This window comes from Ciona robusta, unplaced genomic scaffold (genome assembly GCF_009617815.1).
Source record: "Ciona robusta unplaced genomic scaffold, ASM961781v2 AP042737.1".
NCBI classification, from domain to species: domain Eukaryota; kingdom Metazoa; phylum Chordata; class Ascidiacea; order Phlebobranchia; family Cionidae; genus Ciona; species Ciona robusta.
This window is the reverse complement of record NW_028323116.1, coordinates 117,642-133,162: the sequence shown is the minus strand read 5'-3', so window position 1 is coordinate 133,162 and position 15,521 is coordinate 117,642. Positions and strand designations below refer to the sequence as shown.

General features: G+C 34.1%; 1 protein-coding gene and 2 long non-coding RNA genes across 4 annotated transcripts; 1 reads left to right on the top strand and 2 right to left on the bottom strand.

Annotated features, from left to right (window-relative positions):
• Nucleotides 1-513: 513 nt before the first annotated feature.
• On the bottom strand, nt 514-1,842 carry LOC149724238 (uncharacterized). The gene has a single exon (XM_089893228.1). The coding sequence runs from the start codon at nt 1,840-1,842 to the stop codon at nt 514-516; it is 1,329 nt and encodes a 442-aa protein (XP_089749354.1).
• A 2,269-nt stretch (nt 1,843-4,111) lies between these two features.
• LOC149724237 (uncharacterized) lies at nt 4,112-6,499 on the top strand. Its single transcript, XR_016386729.1, has 3 exons — nt 4,112-4,781; nt 4,935-5,026; nt 5,595-6,499. It is a non-coding gene; the product is annotated as an uncharacterized LOC149724237 (long non-coding RNA).
• Nucleotides 6,500-8,944: 2,445 nt separating this feature from the next.
• LOC149724236 (uncharacterized) lies at nt 8,945-13,040 on the bottom strand. 2 transcript variants are annotated; one of them, XR_016386721.1, is made up of 3 exons: nt 11,193-12,138; nt 10,444-10,942; nt 8,945-10,379 (listed from the first exon to the last, which is right to left on the bottom strand). It is a non-coding gene; the product is annotated as an uncharacterized LOC149724236 (long non-coding RNA). The 2 variants fall into 2 exon arrangements; XR_016386720.1 differs by having other exon boundaries at nt 8,945-10,942; nt 11,193-13,040.
• Nucleotides 13,041-15,521: the final 2,481 nt, after the last annotated feature.

The window sequence follows — 15,521 nt, the reverse complement described above, 5'->3', positions numbered from 1 at the left end:
CCTTTGCAACACATAGCATTTGTGAATAAAAAACTGAAATATTGTAATCTAATTGCTCTAATAATATGTCTGTTACAACAGGTGCAAATATTACATCCATAATGTCTGCTAACAAAAGATACAATTTCCAATTCTCATTAGTAACAGGAATGCAATTGCCTACTATAAATGGGAGTAACCTAAAAACACACCACGCTTCACTTGCACTCAGTGATATTTTTCCATTTTTTTGAACAACATCATTCGGTAAGCACCTTGGTTTGTTACAAAAATCCCGACGCCCAAATTTAAATCGCCCAAATTTAAAACATTTAAATTTGGCATTCACTGCATTAATTAATAAAGTGCCTGATAAATTAAAACTTCTGAACAAAAACTGAAGGAAGTATGGGATAACACCCTCTAAACAATCGTGCATAATATCTGGAGGTAAGGAAATCGTGGGGCAAAACCCTTCTATATCCAACAAAGCACATTTAGATATCACACCATAAGCAGCAGCAAGATTTTCATCTATTTCAAGGCTTGAAACATAGATTGCATGTTCTTCACTTGTTCTTTCCTTAAATTAAAACTTCTGAACAAAAACTGAAGGAAGTATGGGATAACACCCTCTAAACAATCGTGCATAATATCTGGAGGTAAGGAAATCGTGGGGCAAAACCCTTCTATATCCAACAAAGCACATTTAGATATCACACCATAAGCAGCAGCAAGATTTTCATCTATTTCAAGGCTTGAAACATAGATTGCATGTTCTTCACTTGTTCTTTCCTTAAACTCTGTGTCTGACGATTTAACAAAGATGTCACTATAACTGCACATGCAAAACCTACAGATACGACCGCTACTAAAGCATTTTCGGAAACCACCAATATCGTGGGCACCCAAATTATCTGCGGAGAGTGTTGCAATTGTGCCACAAATAAAATTGTTTGTTTTACCAACTTGTACCCCTGATGTTTCTAACTTTTTAATGTCATGCACCAACGGTTCCAGTAGCTTTATGTAGCCATACTTTTTAATTAGCCTGCTCGGAATCAGTAAAGCCAAGAAAATGTTTCGAAGAGCAGAAAAATGTCGTGTACCAATATTTCCAACCACAAAATAAAAGCCTGTAAGCTTATTTTTTCTTTTGGAACTTCCTAATGGATTACATACTTCTAATTCGTCGCAATAAAAGTGCAGGCGAAGCATATTTTTATCTCCCTTGAAATATTTATGATTTTTAAAAAATAAGCCATCTGTGAAATCATAGAAATAGTTGCACCCTTGAGACTGTAAAATGTGATTGGATGAAAGGTTGTTGCATATAGCTTGCCAAACATCACTGTGCCTAAGAAATTCTTTGACTGTATCAAGAATGGGAATGTATTGATATGTTTCATTTACCTCTAACTGAATTTGCACAGGTTCAACGTAACCAATGGATTTACAGTAACTGTCAAAAACAGTGTGATTTTGAATATTTTCCCATGCAGTCATGAAGCATTCACTATCGAACAAATACTCATCTTTGCCATGAATAAAATTGATGTTTGCTCGTAGTAAGTTTTGGTGAAAAACAGTTACAAATGCAATTATATCTTGCATTATACATCTGTAAGTTGAGTCCGGCAATACATAATGTTCTTTCATTTTTATGCACATTTTGCAAAAATTTGTAATAAAGTTGCTTTTATCCCAAATGCACCTATCTTCTTGTTCCGGTATTTCTTGCACTGGAGATAATTCACAACTATCTTCTACCTCTGTAGGAGGATCATCATGAACCAGCAATAAATCCGGTGAAGCACATTGTAATGGCGTCTCGTTGGTATTTCTAAACACTGATCTGTGCATTCTATGTAAATGCGTTTTATAGCTTCCCCGAGTAGAGTATATTCTTCCACAGTCGGATATTTTGCAACGAAATACTCTACACTTATGGTGTTGAAAATATAAATGATCCAGAAGCTCACGCTTTGGTACAAGTTTGCTACAGTTTGCACATGGGCAAGGTAACGAAAATTGCGCCATGAAATAACCAGACACTTACTTCTGTTGTTAAATTAAACCTAACAAACAGAAACAATTATGGTATTAAAAAGAAAATCAACCCATGGCATTCTCTACACGAAACACATCTTCTTACAATTCGCGCGCGAAACGGTACTTATTTAACGCTTGACCAATTTTACCTGCAACATAGAAGTTGAGGTATTGCAAAACCAGCGTTATCGAGCACGTAGTGGTCATATTTGACTCATATAGATTCTTTTTCGTCGAACAGTTGTTCTTGTTGTTTTTTGGGCGACTTTTTCCGCACTTATCTCAATTCTTAATTCTAGCATTAATTCTTTAATCTCTTGATTAAAATCATATTATATATTTATAATTTTTAGACTAAATTTTTTAGATTTAAAACCGCGTGTGTGCACCGAAGCGTAGACGAGCATCGTTTTCCTATCGTTATATCTTCGGTATAAACACCGTGTCTCTCGTTTCTTCTTGTACCTATTTTTACTAAATTTGTACATATTTTTACTCCTGCAATTGGTTATATACGTGTGGCGTGCATGCGGTTTTCTAAATTTGCACACACAAAAAAAGGTTACATACATCAAGGTTACAACTATATCCCAAAACATACATACCGAACAATTATTCAGGTCGCAAGATGACATACAGGGTGGCTCAAACAAATAGATGTTTACAGATACAAAACGGCAGCCCACTTGGACTCCGATAGCAAATAGGAATGCAAAAAAAATGTTTCCCGCAATCCAACTTGGCGCAATTGTGACGTAACACACAACATAAAAGATAACTTTCACAGCCTAAACTAGTTCGGGGACTCAACACGAACCATGAATCTAAATATAAAAAAAACTGCAAGCATTAAACATGTTACAATCCTGATTATAAAATTCTACATAATTTATAAAACTAATTTATAAAACTGGAACAACCTAACTGATCAAAACTGCCTTCTGCATTTTCGGTGTTACAAAGTTTCCCGTGACTCTTCATTAAAAAGAAAAGATAAGAGAGTTATGTTATATGCGCGCTAACTCCCGCTGCGAACGAATTCGCATGACGATAAAAAAAAGAAACGAAAAAAAAACAATTTGTAAAAATTAAAACCACCCTATTGGAGATGAATTTGCAACCTAATTAATAAGAACAGGGTGGGACGGACTACATTTAGGTAAATAGGTGGAAATATAACAACACTAAGGGTGGAACTGACGAGGAAGGTTGAAATTTACCACCCCGACAGTGAAAATTTTCACCCTTCTGAAAAATTTTCCACCCTTACGATTTACAGTGTATGACACATATTACCGGCTAACAATAACCGTCTTACCCGACGGGAGTATATAAAAGATATTATATATGCTAACGGTATTCTTACCCCCCAGGTTCATATAACAAATATAGTGTGCAAACTGTAACCATTTTACCCCACGGTACTATACAAAATATATTAGGTGTGGTATCCCCATGATATATAACACACAAATATTTGCTAACCGATTCCCCATTCTTATTCCAAAGAAACATAAAACAGTATTATGTGCTAACGGTAATTCTTCGTACCCCTCAGGTTCGTATAACAAAGTTTATTGTGCTAACATACATTTACCGGAACTATACAAAATATATATTCTGTGTTGTATCCTATGTTACCCCAGAAAAATATGTAGCAGATATTATGTACTAACGCTATCCATATCCATCTTACTTTATAGGTCCATATAACATACATTACGTACCGACCGTTATCCCATCTTACCTCAGACGACAATATAACAGATATATGTGCTAGCTAACGGAATCTTTCTTACCCTACTAATACAAAATATATTACGTTCCAACGGTAACCATCTAACCCCACCGTACTAATATAACAAATGTTGTGTGGTAAAAATCGTTTCGTATTTTGAAACTTTATTGGTACCTTTAGATCACATTTGAGCATATCTATCAATTAACAATTTTTGATTTTTCGTTGGTATGCCCCTTTAATAACATGTGTTATGTGCTAACCGAACCCAATCTAACCTCAAAGAACAACATAACATATATTTTGTGCTAGCTAACGGTAATCATCCTACCTCACAGTACAATATAGAACCATAGTTTAATAATACAACATAGTTCACCGACTCTTTGTTCTTTTATTATATTTCGTCACGGTTGACTTCAATCCCACTCGTCAGCCATAGATAGGTTTATGTTTCTATGCATTAGCTGTTACCGCGCTGTACGTTAGTTTGGGATATTTAAATAGAATATATTTAGTGTAACAAGCAAGTGTAAAATTAATCCAGCTGTATATGTTGTTGCTGCTTCATTTATTTTATAAAAAAAAACTGGTTTTGGTGAAGAACTATAAATAATATGAGTATGCAGGTTTGTTTTAACTTAACTGGTTTGTGTAATACTGTTGACTACACATTTGTTTGCCATGAGAACTATTCCCCGCCTTCATTTTCGTAATTGCTCGTCTTTAAATATTATGTTGGGTTCTATAGGCAGCTTCATTGATATCTGGGTTTTAGGAATACTTACCTAGTTGTCTTTGAAACTTAAAGCAATTGGCAGATAAAATTTATAAAATTCATACTAGATTTCAAAACATTGCCTCAAGCATATCTTGTGTAAAAGTTTCTGAACATGTATTTAATACTGGGCAAAGAAAGAATCCTTTCAGCAAGTACAATAAAGTTATGTGTAGTGAACAGTATACTCTCATTAGTTGGCGATGGAACGGAAGCATTCTTTGCCCTTTTGAGGTGAGTTTCATGTAATTTCAAAGTTTAACATTAAATCAATATGAGTTGTAAATCTACATAAAGTGTTTTTTTAGCTTTTAGGCGTATATTACAATACAAATTTAAAAATATGCTAATAAATTTAACTTTGATACTCTTTCCATTTTTTGGCAGAAAATTGTCTTTTTAACCAAATCAATTTTGGATTGTTCATCGTATACAATGGGTGTTCACCTGTGCAAGACATGATGTTGTACCATCTAAAAGTAAGTCAGTTTTGTAAAGAAAATACAAAACTTGGATATTTAATTTACCTTTCATCTGTTATGTATTTTCTAATTTGATTACAATGGGTCTGTTAATTATACCATATGTACCGGTATCGTATGATACGCTATACGGCGTACACCTTTACAAAAACTACCGGTATCGTATAGTACACCTTTACAAAAGCTAGATTAATGTGAGCAGTTGTCAGGCGGGTCCAAGTTGTTAATCTGGTAGACTTTTTTCCAGATCATATAATTGAGAAATGTGTGTCCACAACACTTTTTTACCCAATTCTCCAGTCATATTTAGAAAACGTGTACTTCCAGGTTTTGATGATAACAGGGCATTTCTTATTGTCTGTTTTGACGAAGTCAATTTTATTAGTGGCACTGAGTTGCCACATAGTTCAAACATACATTTTATTTAAATCAGTTCTTCCAGCAAGAATTTTGCTAACTGACGTTGCAAAGTCTTAGCTTTATAGCACTTACTAGTCCTCTCAACAACAGTACTATATGCTGGCAAGCTATTGTATCTTCAAAAAACAAGATGTTTTAATTCTAGAAAAACCAAAATGAGAAAAACAGATCACTACAGACAGAAGTCAAGCGTGACGAAAATATATTAAAAGAACAAAGACCAAGAAAACTATGTCGAATTATTAAAAAATGGTATAACAGGCAACATCCTTTTGACTCACAGTGATTATTCTCTGATCGGACCTGCTGCTCTATCCAAGTTTATCTTTTCTTCAGATTTTTTACTATTTTTGTTTTAAATCCGGACAAAGGTGCTTCCTCGAGATCCAAATTTGGGTCACAGAGCACAAAAAAAAATAGAAAAGAGAAATAAAATAACGAAAGCATTAACTTTTATATTGTTATAAAATCAAAAAAATATTATGTGATAAATAAATGCATGGAAAAAACAAATGTGTGGTCAACAGTTTAGAAAGCTTTATTTTGTTTTGCGTTTTAAATCGCTTTGCATTATTTCGGATCTAAACTTTTTTAAAGCTTTTATAATGGTGTAACCAGCCAAATACTCAATTCCATCGTTTTCCACTTCACTAATGTCTTTATAAGTTAGTCCAGAAGTGCTATCAATATTTCTTGTACTTTTTTAGCGTTCTGTGCTAAGCATTAACAACAAATGCGGACCACTGAATTTATTGGGAAGTGCTGGATTAAAAAACAATTACAATCATGACATAAGGATGGATAGTCTGCAATATTGATTTTGAGAATGTCAATTTTTTTTCTGCAATTGGTATTTGCTATCCACTTTTTGGCAAACACCTCTCAGTGTTGTGTAAGTTCTCTTGAAGGATCCAAGTTTTTCATTATTTCTTTTACCAGTCTTTCAGTAGGTAGACTTGAACAAGTTTCCTGTAATCCCAAACGCATTTCTGTATCAATGCTTTCTCAATTTCAAACTCAGGTATATTCATAAATTCTTGAATGATTTCATCAGACTCTATAGAAATGGTACACATAATTGCTAATTGACCTCGGGTATTGGGGTATACAAGTACAACAAAGTCTGGCAGCAAAAACAACAGAAAATCGTTATAAAAACCAATTCAAAATACTAGTCACATACACTCACTGCAGTACTTAGATGTTGTCATTGCGTATATGGATACCATTTAGTTTTTATATTGTAAGACAAGTTTGTGTTGCTACACCAAACATTAGAGACGCCCCACTAATCAACACAATACAAGTAACATTATACTCTGCTAGTCAAATTGCCGCGGAGTGGGACCACAGTCATGCGTGACGAACCACGTGATATCGCTTACCCGTGAAACTACTTCTTCATTAAACTATGATAGAACATATTATGTGCTAACGGTAACCATCTTACCCCACAGTTTACTACACACAACAGACATTTGTTCTAACGTTATCCCATCTGACCCCACAGAACTATGTAACAGATAATAAATGTGTGCGGTAAATCCCATCTTACTTAAACATCTTACTTTTGTTTTATAACAGATATTACGTACTAACGGTACCCCACAGAACCATATAGCACATATTATATGCTAACAATTTTCATCTTACTCCACAGGACTATATAACATATATAATGTGCTAACAGTATCCACCAACAGTACTATAAAAAATATATATATTATGTATATGGTATCTCCTCCAATGTTACCCCAGAGAACTATATAAGAGATATAATGTGCTAACGGTAGTATCCCCACAGAACCATATAGCACATATTATATGCTAACAATTTTCATCTTACTCCACAGGACTATATAACATATATAATGTGCTAACAGTATCCACCAACAGTACTATAAAAAATATATATATTATGTATGGTATCTCCTCCAATGTTACCCCAGAGAACTATATAAGAGATATAATGTGCTAACGGTAGTATCCCATCTTACTCCACAGGTCTATGTAACATAATGTGCTAACCGAATCCCATCTTACCTCATAAGACAATATCAGATTATGTGCTAGCTAACGGGATCCATCTTACCCTACAAAACAGGTGATATGAGCTAACGGTAACCATCTTGTCCTATACAGTACTACATATACAAGAGATCCCATATCTAATGAATGAGCACGGCTTCAATTAATTGGCATAAATAGTAGGGTGGGGAAAGATTGGACACTTTTAATACATAATATCCAAATAGCCTGATCGTGTTTTAAATAGCTAACAACCGGTCTGTGGAAGTCGTGGGGATACAGTTTTTTAATTCATTGATTATTCTTTGTTTACTACCAATTGGAAAGAGAAAACTAAACGAAAATGTGTCCCATCTTCCCCCACCCTACCATATTAATTAACCATTTTACTCAACGGTCGACTGGGCTTAATTAAAAACAAATCAGAAGTAACCAGCAAAACGGGTTCTAGTCATTTGTGACTGTGGAGTAGTAGGCAGGATGCATTCATACATGTATTATAATTTATAACTAATGAAACTTACGATGTATGTCGTAGGAGGATTGAGTGATTGGTAAAGAATATGGGTAAATACGCTTTGTACGACTCCTGTACCATGTATTGACTTGTAAACTTACACTGGTTAACATTGTCGTCGCTTAAAAACGTTTGCTCATCATGAATTTGGGCAAACTATAATCACGCAGTAATTACGTAATTAGGTAAAATCCACATCAGCCCAATCTCCATACTTATCACAGTAATACTGAATGTTGTATGGCGTTTCAATATTAAATTTACTTTAAATTCTATCTCGTAATTCATCTTTACGGCAGAAAAGATAATACTGAATGTAGTATGGCGTTTTAATAATAAATTTACTTTAAATTCTATCTCGTAATTCATCTTTACGGCAGAAAATCTTTTTTTTCTTATTCTGACATTTCACATAAAATGAACAGTCGTCCATTTTGTAATCTTATCTCTGTAAAGGCTAAGCACAGATGTTTTGGTTAACACAAACAACAAAGTTCTTATGTACAATAACTATATGAAATTTAAGTCATATATGGGAACAAAAGCATAATTACAAATATAATTTCACTATGGTAAGCAAATTTTAAAACGGGGTCGTATGTATAAATTGTCAGATTGTAACCGATACAAATCCAAAGGCTGTGAATGTAGCTCAAAACCAGGTTCAATAAACAAGTAATCTGATGTTTCTTTTACATTATAAGCATGTAAATGTTTGTCAAAAAAATTTGGTTTTAAAAATCGGCCTACTAATACAAGAGAGCAAAGCTCTAATGGATGGGCACGTATAATTTAAACATTAAGATAGATGCTATCGGTCAAAGAAACACTGAGTGGTCTCACTGCTGCTATTGTGAGTCCAGATTCAAGCAAACACCCTGAATTTTTAATGTGTTTAGACAATTATGTTTTGTTGCAAGCGTAAAATGTCTTACATTTACCCTGTCAAACATCTGTAGAAAAAATAAAATATAAAATAAACAAACTTGTTAAGTTTTGTTTGCGTTTTTTTTTTGTGGGAAGGTGTAAAATAGCTTTTATTAATCTTTTAATACATTTTTTGCACAATAATATAAAAATTACCCTTATTAAATGACTAAAATGTCACTGGTCCGTTTAATTAGTGCAAGTTTGCTATGTCCACAATATTCAGTTCACTATGTCCACTACGGCCGCTACGTCGGCAACGTCCCAAAAAGGGGGCCCAAATTTCACAAATTACCCGTTTCTAGGTCTTGTTTTTGACTTTTTTTTAAAACAGAAAATAAATTACCGATGTGTTTTAGACTTTCAAACCTTTAAATTTGTTTTTAAGTCCAAGCTTTACCTAAATTTACTTTTTACGTAACATTCTATTGGCTGTAGGAAATTTTTTTATTGGGATGTCGGGAGTATATTTGTATAACTAAAAAAATATACAACTGGTCCATTTTGTATAGAATACATACGCAGGGTCCGTTTTGTATAGAATCTGTCTTTTTATAAAATCAACGCCACTGCTGGTATATTGCAAATAAACCTATTGGGGGTTGCAACATTATAGTTTGACAAAGAATAGTAAAGTTTGACAAAGAATAGTAAAGTTTGACAAAGAATACATAAAATGTTTATGTATATTAGCTTATTGCACATTTATTACTTAACTGCACACATTTTGGATACCAAAACAAATGAAGAAGCATTGTGTGAAATACAGTTCTATTTTCTATGCATTATATCTGTCTCGTCCACATTTATAAAAATTAGCATATCACAAAGCCACATTATGTTTGACCAGGTGACCTAGTTTAACTCAGATGTAAAAAAATTTTTGCATTAAATAGTTCACTATGAAACTCATTTGTGTTTAACAAAAAGTAAAACATGTTATTGTATGATAACAATGTATTGAATAAATTACCAGGTACAACCCATTTTTTGAATGGTAATACCCAACAAATTTAGTATTGCACAAAACAAATCGGTGATTTAAGATTGGCATCGGGATTCACATTTTAAAAATCTAGTGTGAAGTGATTAAATGCATTTACGATCACAGCTTGAAACATAAACAAACCACATTGAATAGTATGATTCGAGTATGGTTTGGGCCTGATTGTTTCTATAGGCTAGACACTCAACAGCAGGTTAAAATTTGTGGTGATCTGTAAAACTTTATCTCACAATTTTTTTAACACTTTATCTCACATTTTTTTTTTAAATTAGGGTGACAACGCATCCCAGAACCCCTAAATGAACGCCTATGAATAGTGGTACATAAACATGATATGGTATTATACTGCTATAGTGCACTATTGTCTCAGAAATAACTAACACATGTTCGATTCCTTGTTGCCATGCATAAAAAATCATCTCTTTAACTTCTATACTTTCCTGGAATTTGATCTGCATAATATATTATATATAGAACACAATATGACTTACCACCAATGAATAATAATACACACACCAACTTGTTAGGCAATCAGACGGAATGAAATCCACAATGGTGATTACACAATGTCCAAACAAGCAATGTACTTCAACTTTATCACTGTAAATAGCATCACAATAATCACTTTTATATAAAGACGTAAACTAATTGGTACATCACTAATACTGCACATAAAATCTACTTAATTGCTTCAGCTTATGGCTAGTACGTGGCTATAACGTAATACTGTCAAATACGGTTTCCTAATATCCAGACATTGCTGATAACACAACATGGTTCATAACAAAGAACTGCCCACGTGACTGGGTAATTATGACAATAAGCATAGAATGGATACGAGTAGGATGATGCAATGAAACTAAGTAACGTATGAATGAAGTGAAGAATGGATGAAAGTATAATAACTCGCTGTAACATCACTATTGTTTGAGAAATAACTAACACATGTTCGATTCCTTGTTGCTGTGCATAGAAAACCATCTTTTCAGTTTCTAAGCTTTCCTTGAGGTTTGCTCTGCATAATAGATTATATACTCAACACAATATGACTTACAATGTACAGGGCAAAGATAAATATCGGTGCATGTCAGTCTTCGCGTAAACTACGTTCATAACTTATGTAACAGCCTTAACTTATGTAGGTAACTACAAATTTTAGTTGCTTGCTGCTATGCTAGTGCTGCTAAAGTGAAAGTGTGTAAACATTGGGATACCTTTCTATTAAGTTGGCTTTATTTAGGAATTCGTAGGAAATTAATGCTTACCGCTATAAACACAACCAATAATGGTCATTGAATAATCCGCAGTTAAATATTCCATCTCTGTAGTGCTGAGTATAGTAAGTACCAACCTCATTTTAGCAAAGAAATTACAGTCTTTTTTGATTTTAAGACGTAAACTGTACTAAACCGATGTTAGCATTTTACGATGTAACCCGATGTTGGCATTTTAACAGATTTGTGTTCCAGACAGGTGTTTCCGCTATGTAAAGTACACGAGGAAAGTAATCGTTAATTAATCGCTAATCATGCGGTTTTAAATCTGAAAATTTAGTCCAAAAATTACAAGTATATATTACGATTTGATTTCAATCAAGAGAATAAAAAATAAATGCTAGAATTGAGAATTAAGATAAGTGCGGAAAAAAATTACCCTATCAGCAACAACAACAACGCCAAGAACAACTGTTCGACGAAAAAGGATCTATATGGTCACTATTAACGTGCCCAATAATACAATCAAGGCATGACGGGATATATTCCAATTTGGCAAATATGGGACATTCATCAATTACATTAACAATTATTACATCAAATAAAACATATTTCACATCATTTAGTTTGGTAAAATTAACCGTACTGTCACTTAAGCACTGACCCTCACTTTGTTCAAAACACTTCTGACGTTGTATTCTTGTAGCAATGGAACAACACACATTTTTAAAGTTTTGTGTTGTTTTTACAACTCGTTTAACCTTTTTGTGAAATGACTCAAATCGCATACACCATAAATATCTTAATGGACCATATTGCTGAATGAGCCATGGATAGTGCAACATGAAATGGAATTTCGGCTTCACAAAATCTACTGCAACATGTAAAAAACGTGAATAAAAGTCTGTGTTCGACGAAAAAGGATCTATATGGTCACTATTAACGTGCCCAATAATACAATCAAGGCATGACGGGATATATTCCAATTTGGCAAATATGGGACATTCATCAATTACATTAACAATTATTACATCAAATAAAACATATTTCACATCATTTAGTTTGGTAAAATTAACCGTACTGTCAGTTAAGCACTGACCCTCACTTTGTTCAAAACACTTCTGACGTTGTATTCTTGTAGCAATGGAACAACACACATTTTTAAAGTTTTGTGTTGTTTTTACAACTCGTTTAACCTTTTTGTGAAATGAGTCAAATCGCATACACCATAAATATCTTAATGGGCCATATTGCTGAATGAGCCATGGATAGTGCAACATGAAATGGAATTTCGGCTTCACAAAATCTACTGCAACATGTAAAAAACGTGAATAAAAGTCTGAAATATGTCGTGCTAGTTGTGCTAACATGGCATCCGTAACAACAGGAGCAAAAATAACATCCATTGTATCCGACAATAAAATATAAAGTTTCCAATTTTTATCAGATGCTGTAATGCAATTATGTAATATAAACGGAAGTAGTCTAAAAATGCATCATGCTTCACTTGCGCTTACAGATAATCTGCCATTTTTCTGAACTACATCATTTGGTAGACAGCGTGGCTTGTTACAGTAATCTCTGCGTCCATATTTAAAAGACTTGAATTTTGAATTTAGTGCGTTAACTGACAAACTGCCGGACTCTGCCATTCCCTTGAATAAAAAGTGAAGAAAATAAGGAATAACACCTTCTAGACAATCATGCATTATGTCTGGGGGCAATGACTGAGTTAGACAAAACCCACTGATGTCAGATAGAGCGCACCTTGACGAAACACCGTAAGCACTGCTGAAACTGCTGTCATTTTCAACGCTAGCAACATAAGCAAGGTGATCTTCAGTGGTCCGTTTCTTAAAATCACTGTCCGAAGTTTTATTTGGTCCTACTAAAACAAGCCCGGTGAGTATTTCGTGAAAAGGGAGCTTTCCCTATGCAAGATCCACCAAAACGTGATGCGTGTATACAGATTTTTAGCCTAATGAGAACCCCGAGTTGAGATTTTTGAAAAATAACTTTGATTAAGGATGTACGAAGTATGTTTCGTTGTACACTTACATAATGAACTGCATTTTTAGCAAAAGTTTATTCGTTGAATTTTGTTAATAGGGGGTGGGGTAAGATGGGACACCTTTTCATTCTTTTTTTCGTCCCATTTGGTAGTAAGCAAAGAACATTCAAAGAATTATAAAACTATGTCCTCATGATTCCATAGACTGTTGTTAATTGTTTGAAACACGATCCCCTTCAGCTCATAAGATCCAAATTTTCTGTTCGTGGTGTTTTAAACAATTAACAACGTTCTATGGGAGTCCTAAGAATCTAGTTTTATAATTCTTTGAATGTTCTTTGCTTACTACTTAATGGGACGAGAAGTTTTAATATATTATATTATTAAAATCAAAGTTTTAATATTAAAAACTTTAAAAGACGATCAATGTAACTTTTAAAACGAAAAATGTAAATATTAGACATAATGGGTCTTTTAGTTAGCGTGTTAGGCTTTTCCGTATTAGGACAAGCCCTCAGTAGCGCGATCCAAAGTTTGTTTCCGTTTTAGCAGAGCGATAATTAAAGAACTTGCGAATTACGTGTTCATTTTTATCACCATGTTTTATTTATTTTGTTACTGCGATGACGTGCGGAGCAAGAATGTAATTTCTATCACCGAAAATTGCCCGCTTTATGCTTTGAAGACATACAATATCTTTCAATTTTTTTACAAGTTCTGTTTCACACACACATTTTGGTGGCTCTTGCATAGGGAAAGCTCCCTTTACACGAAATACTCACCGGGCGTGTTTTAAATGACTCGTAACACCGGGTCCTCACCGGGCCCCGCACCGGGCGTGTTTTAGTATATTTTTTTCCACCGGGCCCCGCCGGGCGTGTTTTAGTAGCACCCGTTTTATGAAAGATTTCTTTATATGTGCACATACAAAACCTACATATCCGTCCACTGCTGAAACATATGCGAAAGCCTCCTATGTCATGAGCACCCAGGTGATAAAGTAGCAATGCCCCCTCGAATAATATCACCATTTGACCCAATTTTAACTCTATGTGCTTCCAGTGTTTTGATATCGTTTATCAGAGGCAACAATAACCTTTTGTACCCATATTTCTTTATTTGGAAACAACATAGCAAAAAAATATTCCGAAGAGCTGCGAAATGCTTTGTTCCAATATTACCAACCAAAAAATAAAAACCCAACAATTTATTTTTCTTCTTTGAACTCCCAAGAGGGTTACACAATTCGAGTTCGTCGCAGTAAAAATGCAAACGTAGTGAATTTCCATTTTTATTATAAAAGACATTGTTTTTGAAATATTGACCATCTTTAAAGCTGCGAAAGAACTTGCACTGAGGGATATCTGTAGCATTTGCCAATACTGTAGTAGGCCTACTACCTTCAAATGTACAGTCGTGCTGTATAGCTTTACATACGTCGGTATGCTTAAGAAATTCTGATAGCGATTCTAAAACAGGAATGTACTGATATGAATCAGTTTCATCCAATTGAATTTGTCTTGGTTTAACATACCCAATAGATTTACAGGAACTAATAAAAACTGCTTCATTTCTTAGATTTTCCAACATGCTCACAAAACAATCGCTATCTAATAAATAATTTTTATCACTTTTAACTTTACCATCTTTAACGCGCAACAAATTTTGATGAAAAGAAGAAAACAGGGAGACAACATCCTGCATTATACTCATATATGCAGACTTTTATGTTAATACACATTTTGCAAAAATTTAGTGTAAACATTTCCAGCCACTGTTGTATCTGGCAATTCTGCAAGAGCACCCATCTTTTTTCAATATTTTCACGTTTGGAGTTGTAAAATTAAGAGGGGTGGGAATAATTCACCCTATGGGTGGAACATTTAAGGAAAGTGGTAATTTCCACCCTACATTTGCATTTCCACCCTTACGATTTACAGTGCTCCCTAACTCCCAGACAGTATATATCCGCTGTCTCGACAAATCTGATAACTGCGTCTACTTGCCTATTGACTGTTTCACTTTATAATCGACGTATTATATATATGTGTTGTTTATCAATTATACACTTTTTTTCGGTGCATCAGCTAATTAGAATACTACGAAAACAGACTAATATTGGTACACACACTGGTGCAACCCAAACATTCATTTGACACAAATTACAGGACTTTTCCCGTATTTTTTTCTGTACTGATAATTTGTACTCTCTGTAGGAACGATTCAGTTAGAGCAATTGTTGTTAACCCTTCCAGCAATTACAACCTTCAACGAGGAGTCTTGAATCTGGTATCTTAAAGGAGAACTGAAGTCAAATTTTATAACTGGTGTGCATATAGTCTTTACTGGGTGGAATCTACAATTGTTCA

Coding starts and splice junctions, on each gene's coding strand:
- LOC149724238 (XM_089893228.1), bottom strand. CDS start 1,842: ATGCACAGATCAGTGTTTAGAAATACCAACGAGACGCCATTACAATGT.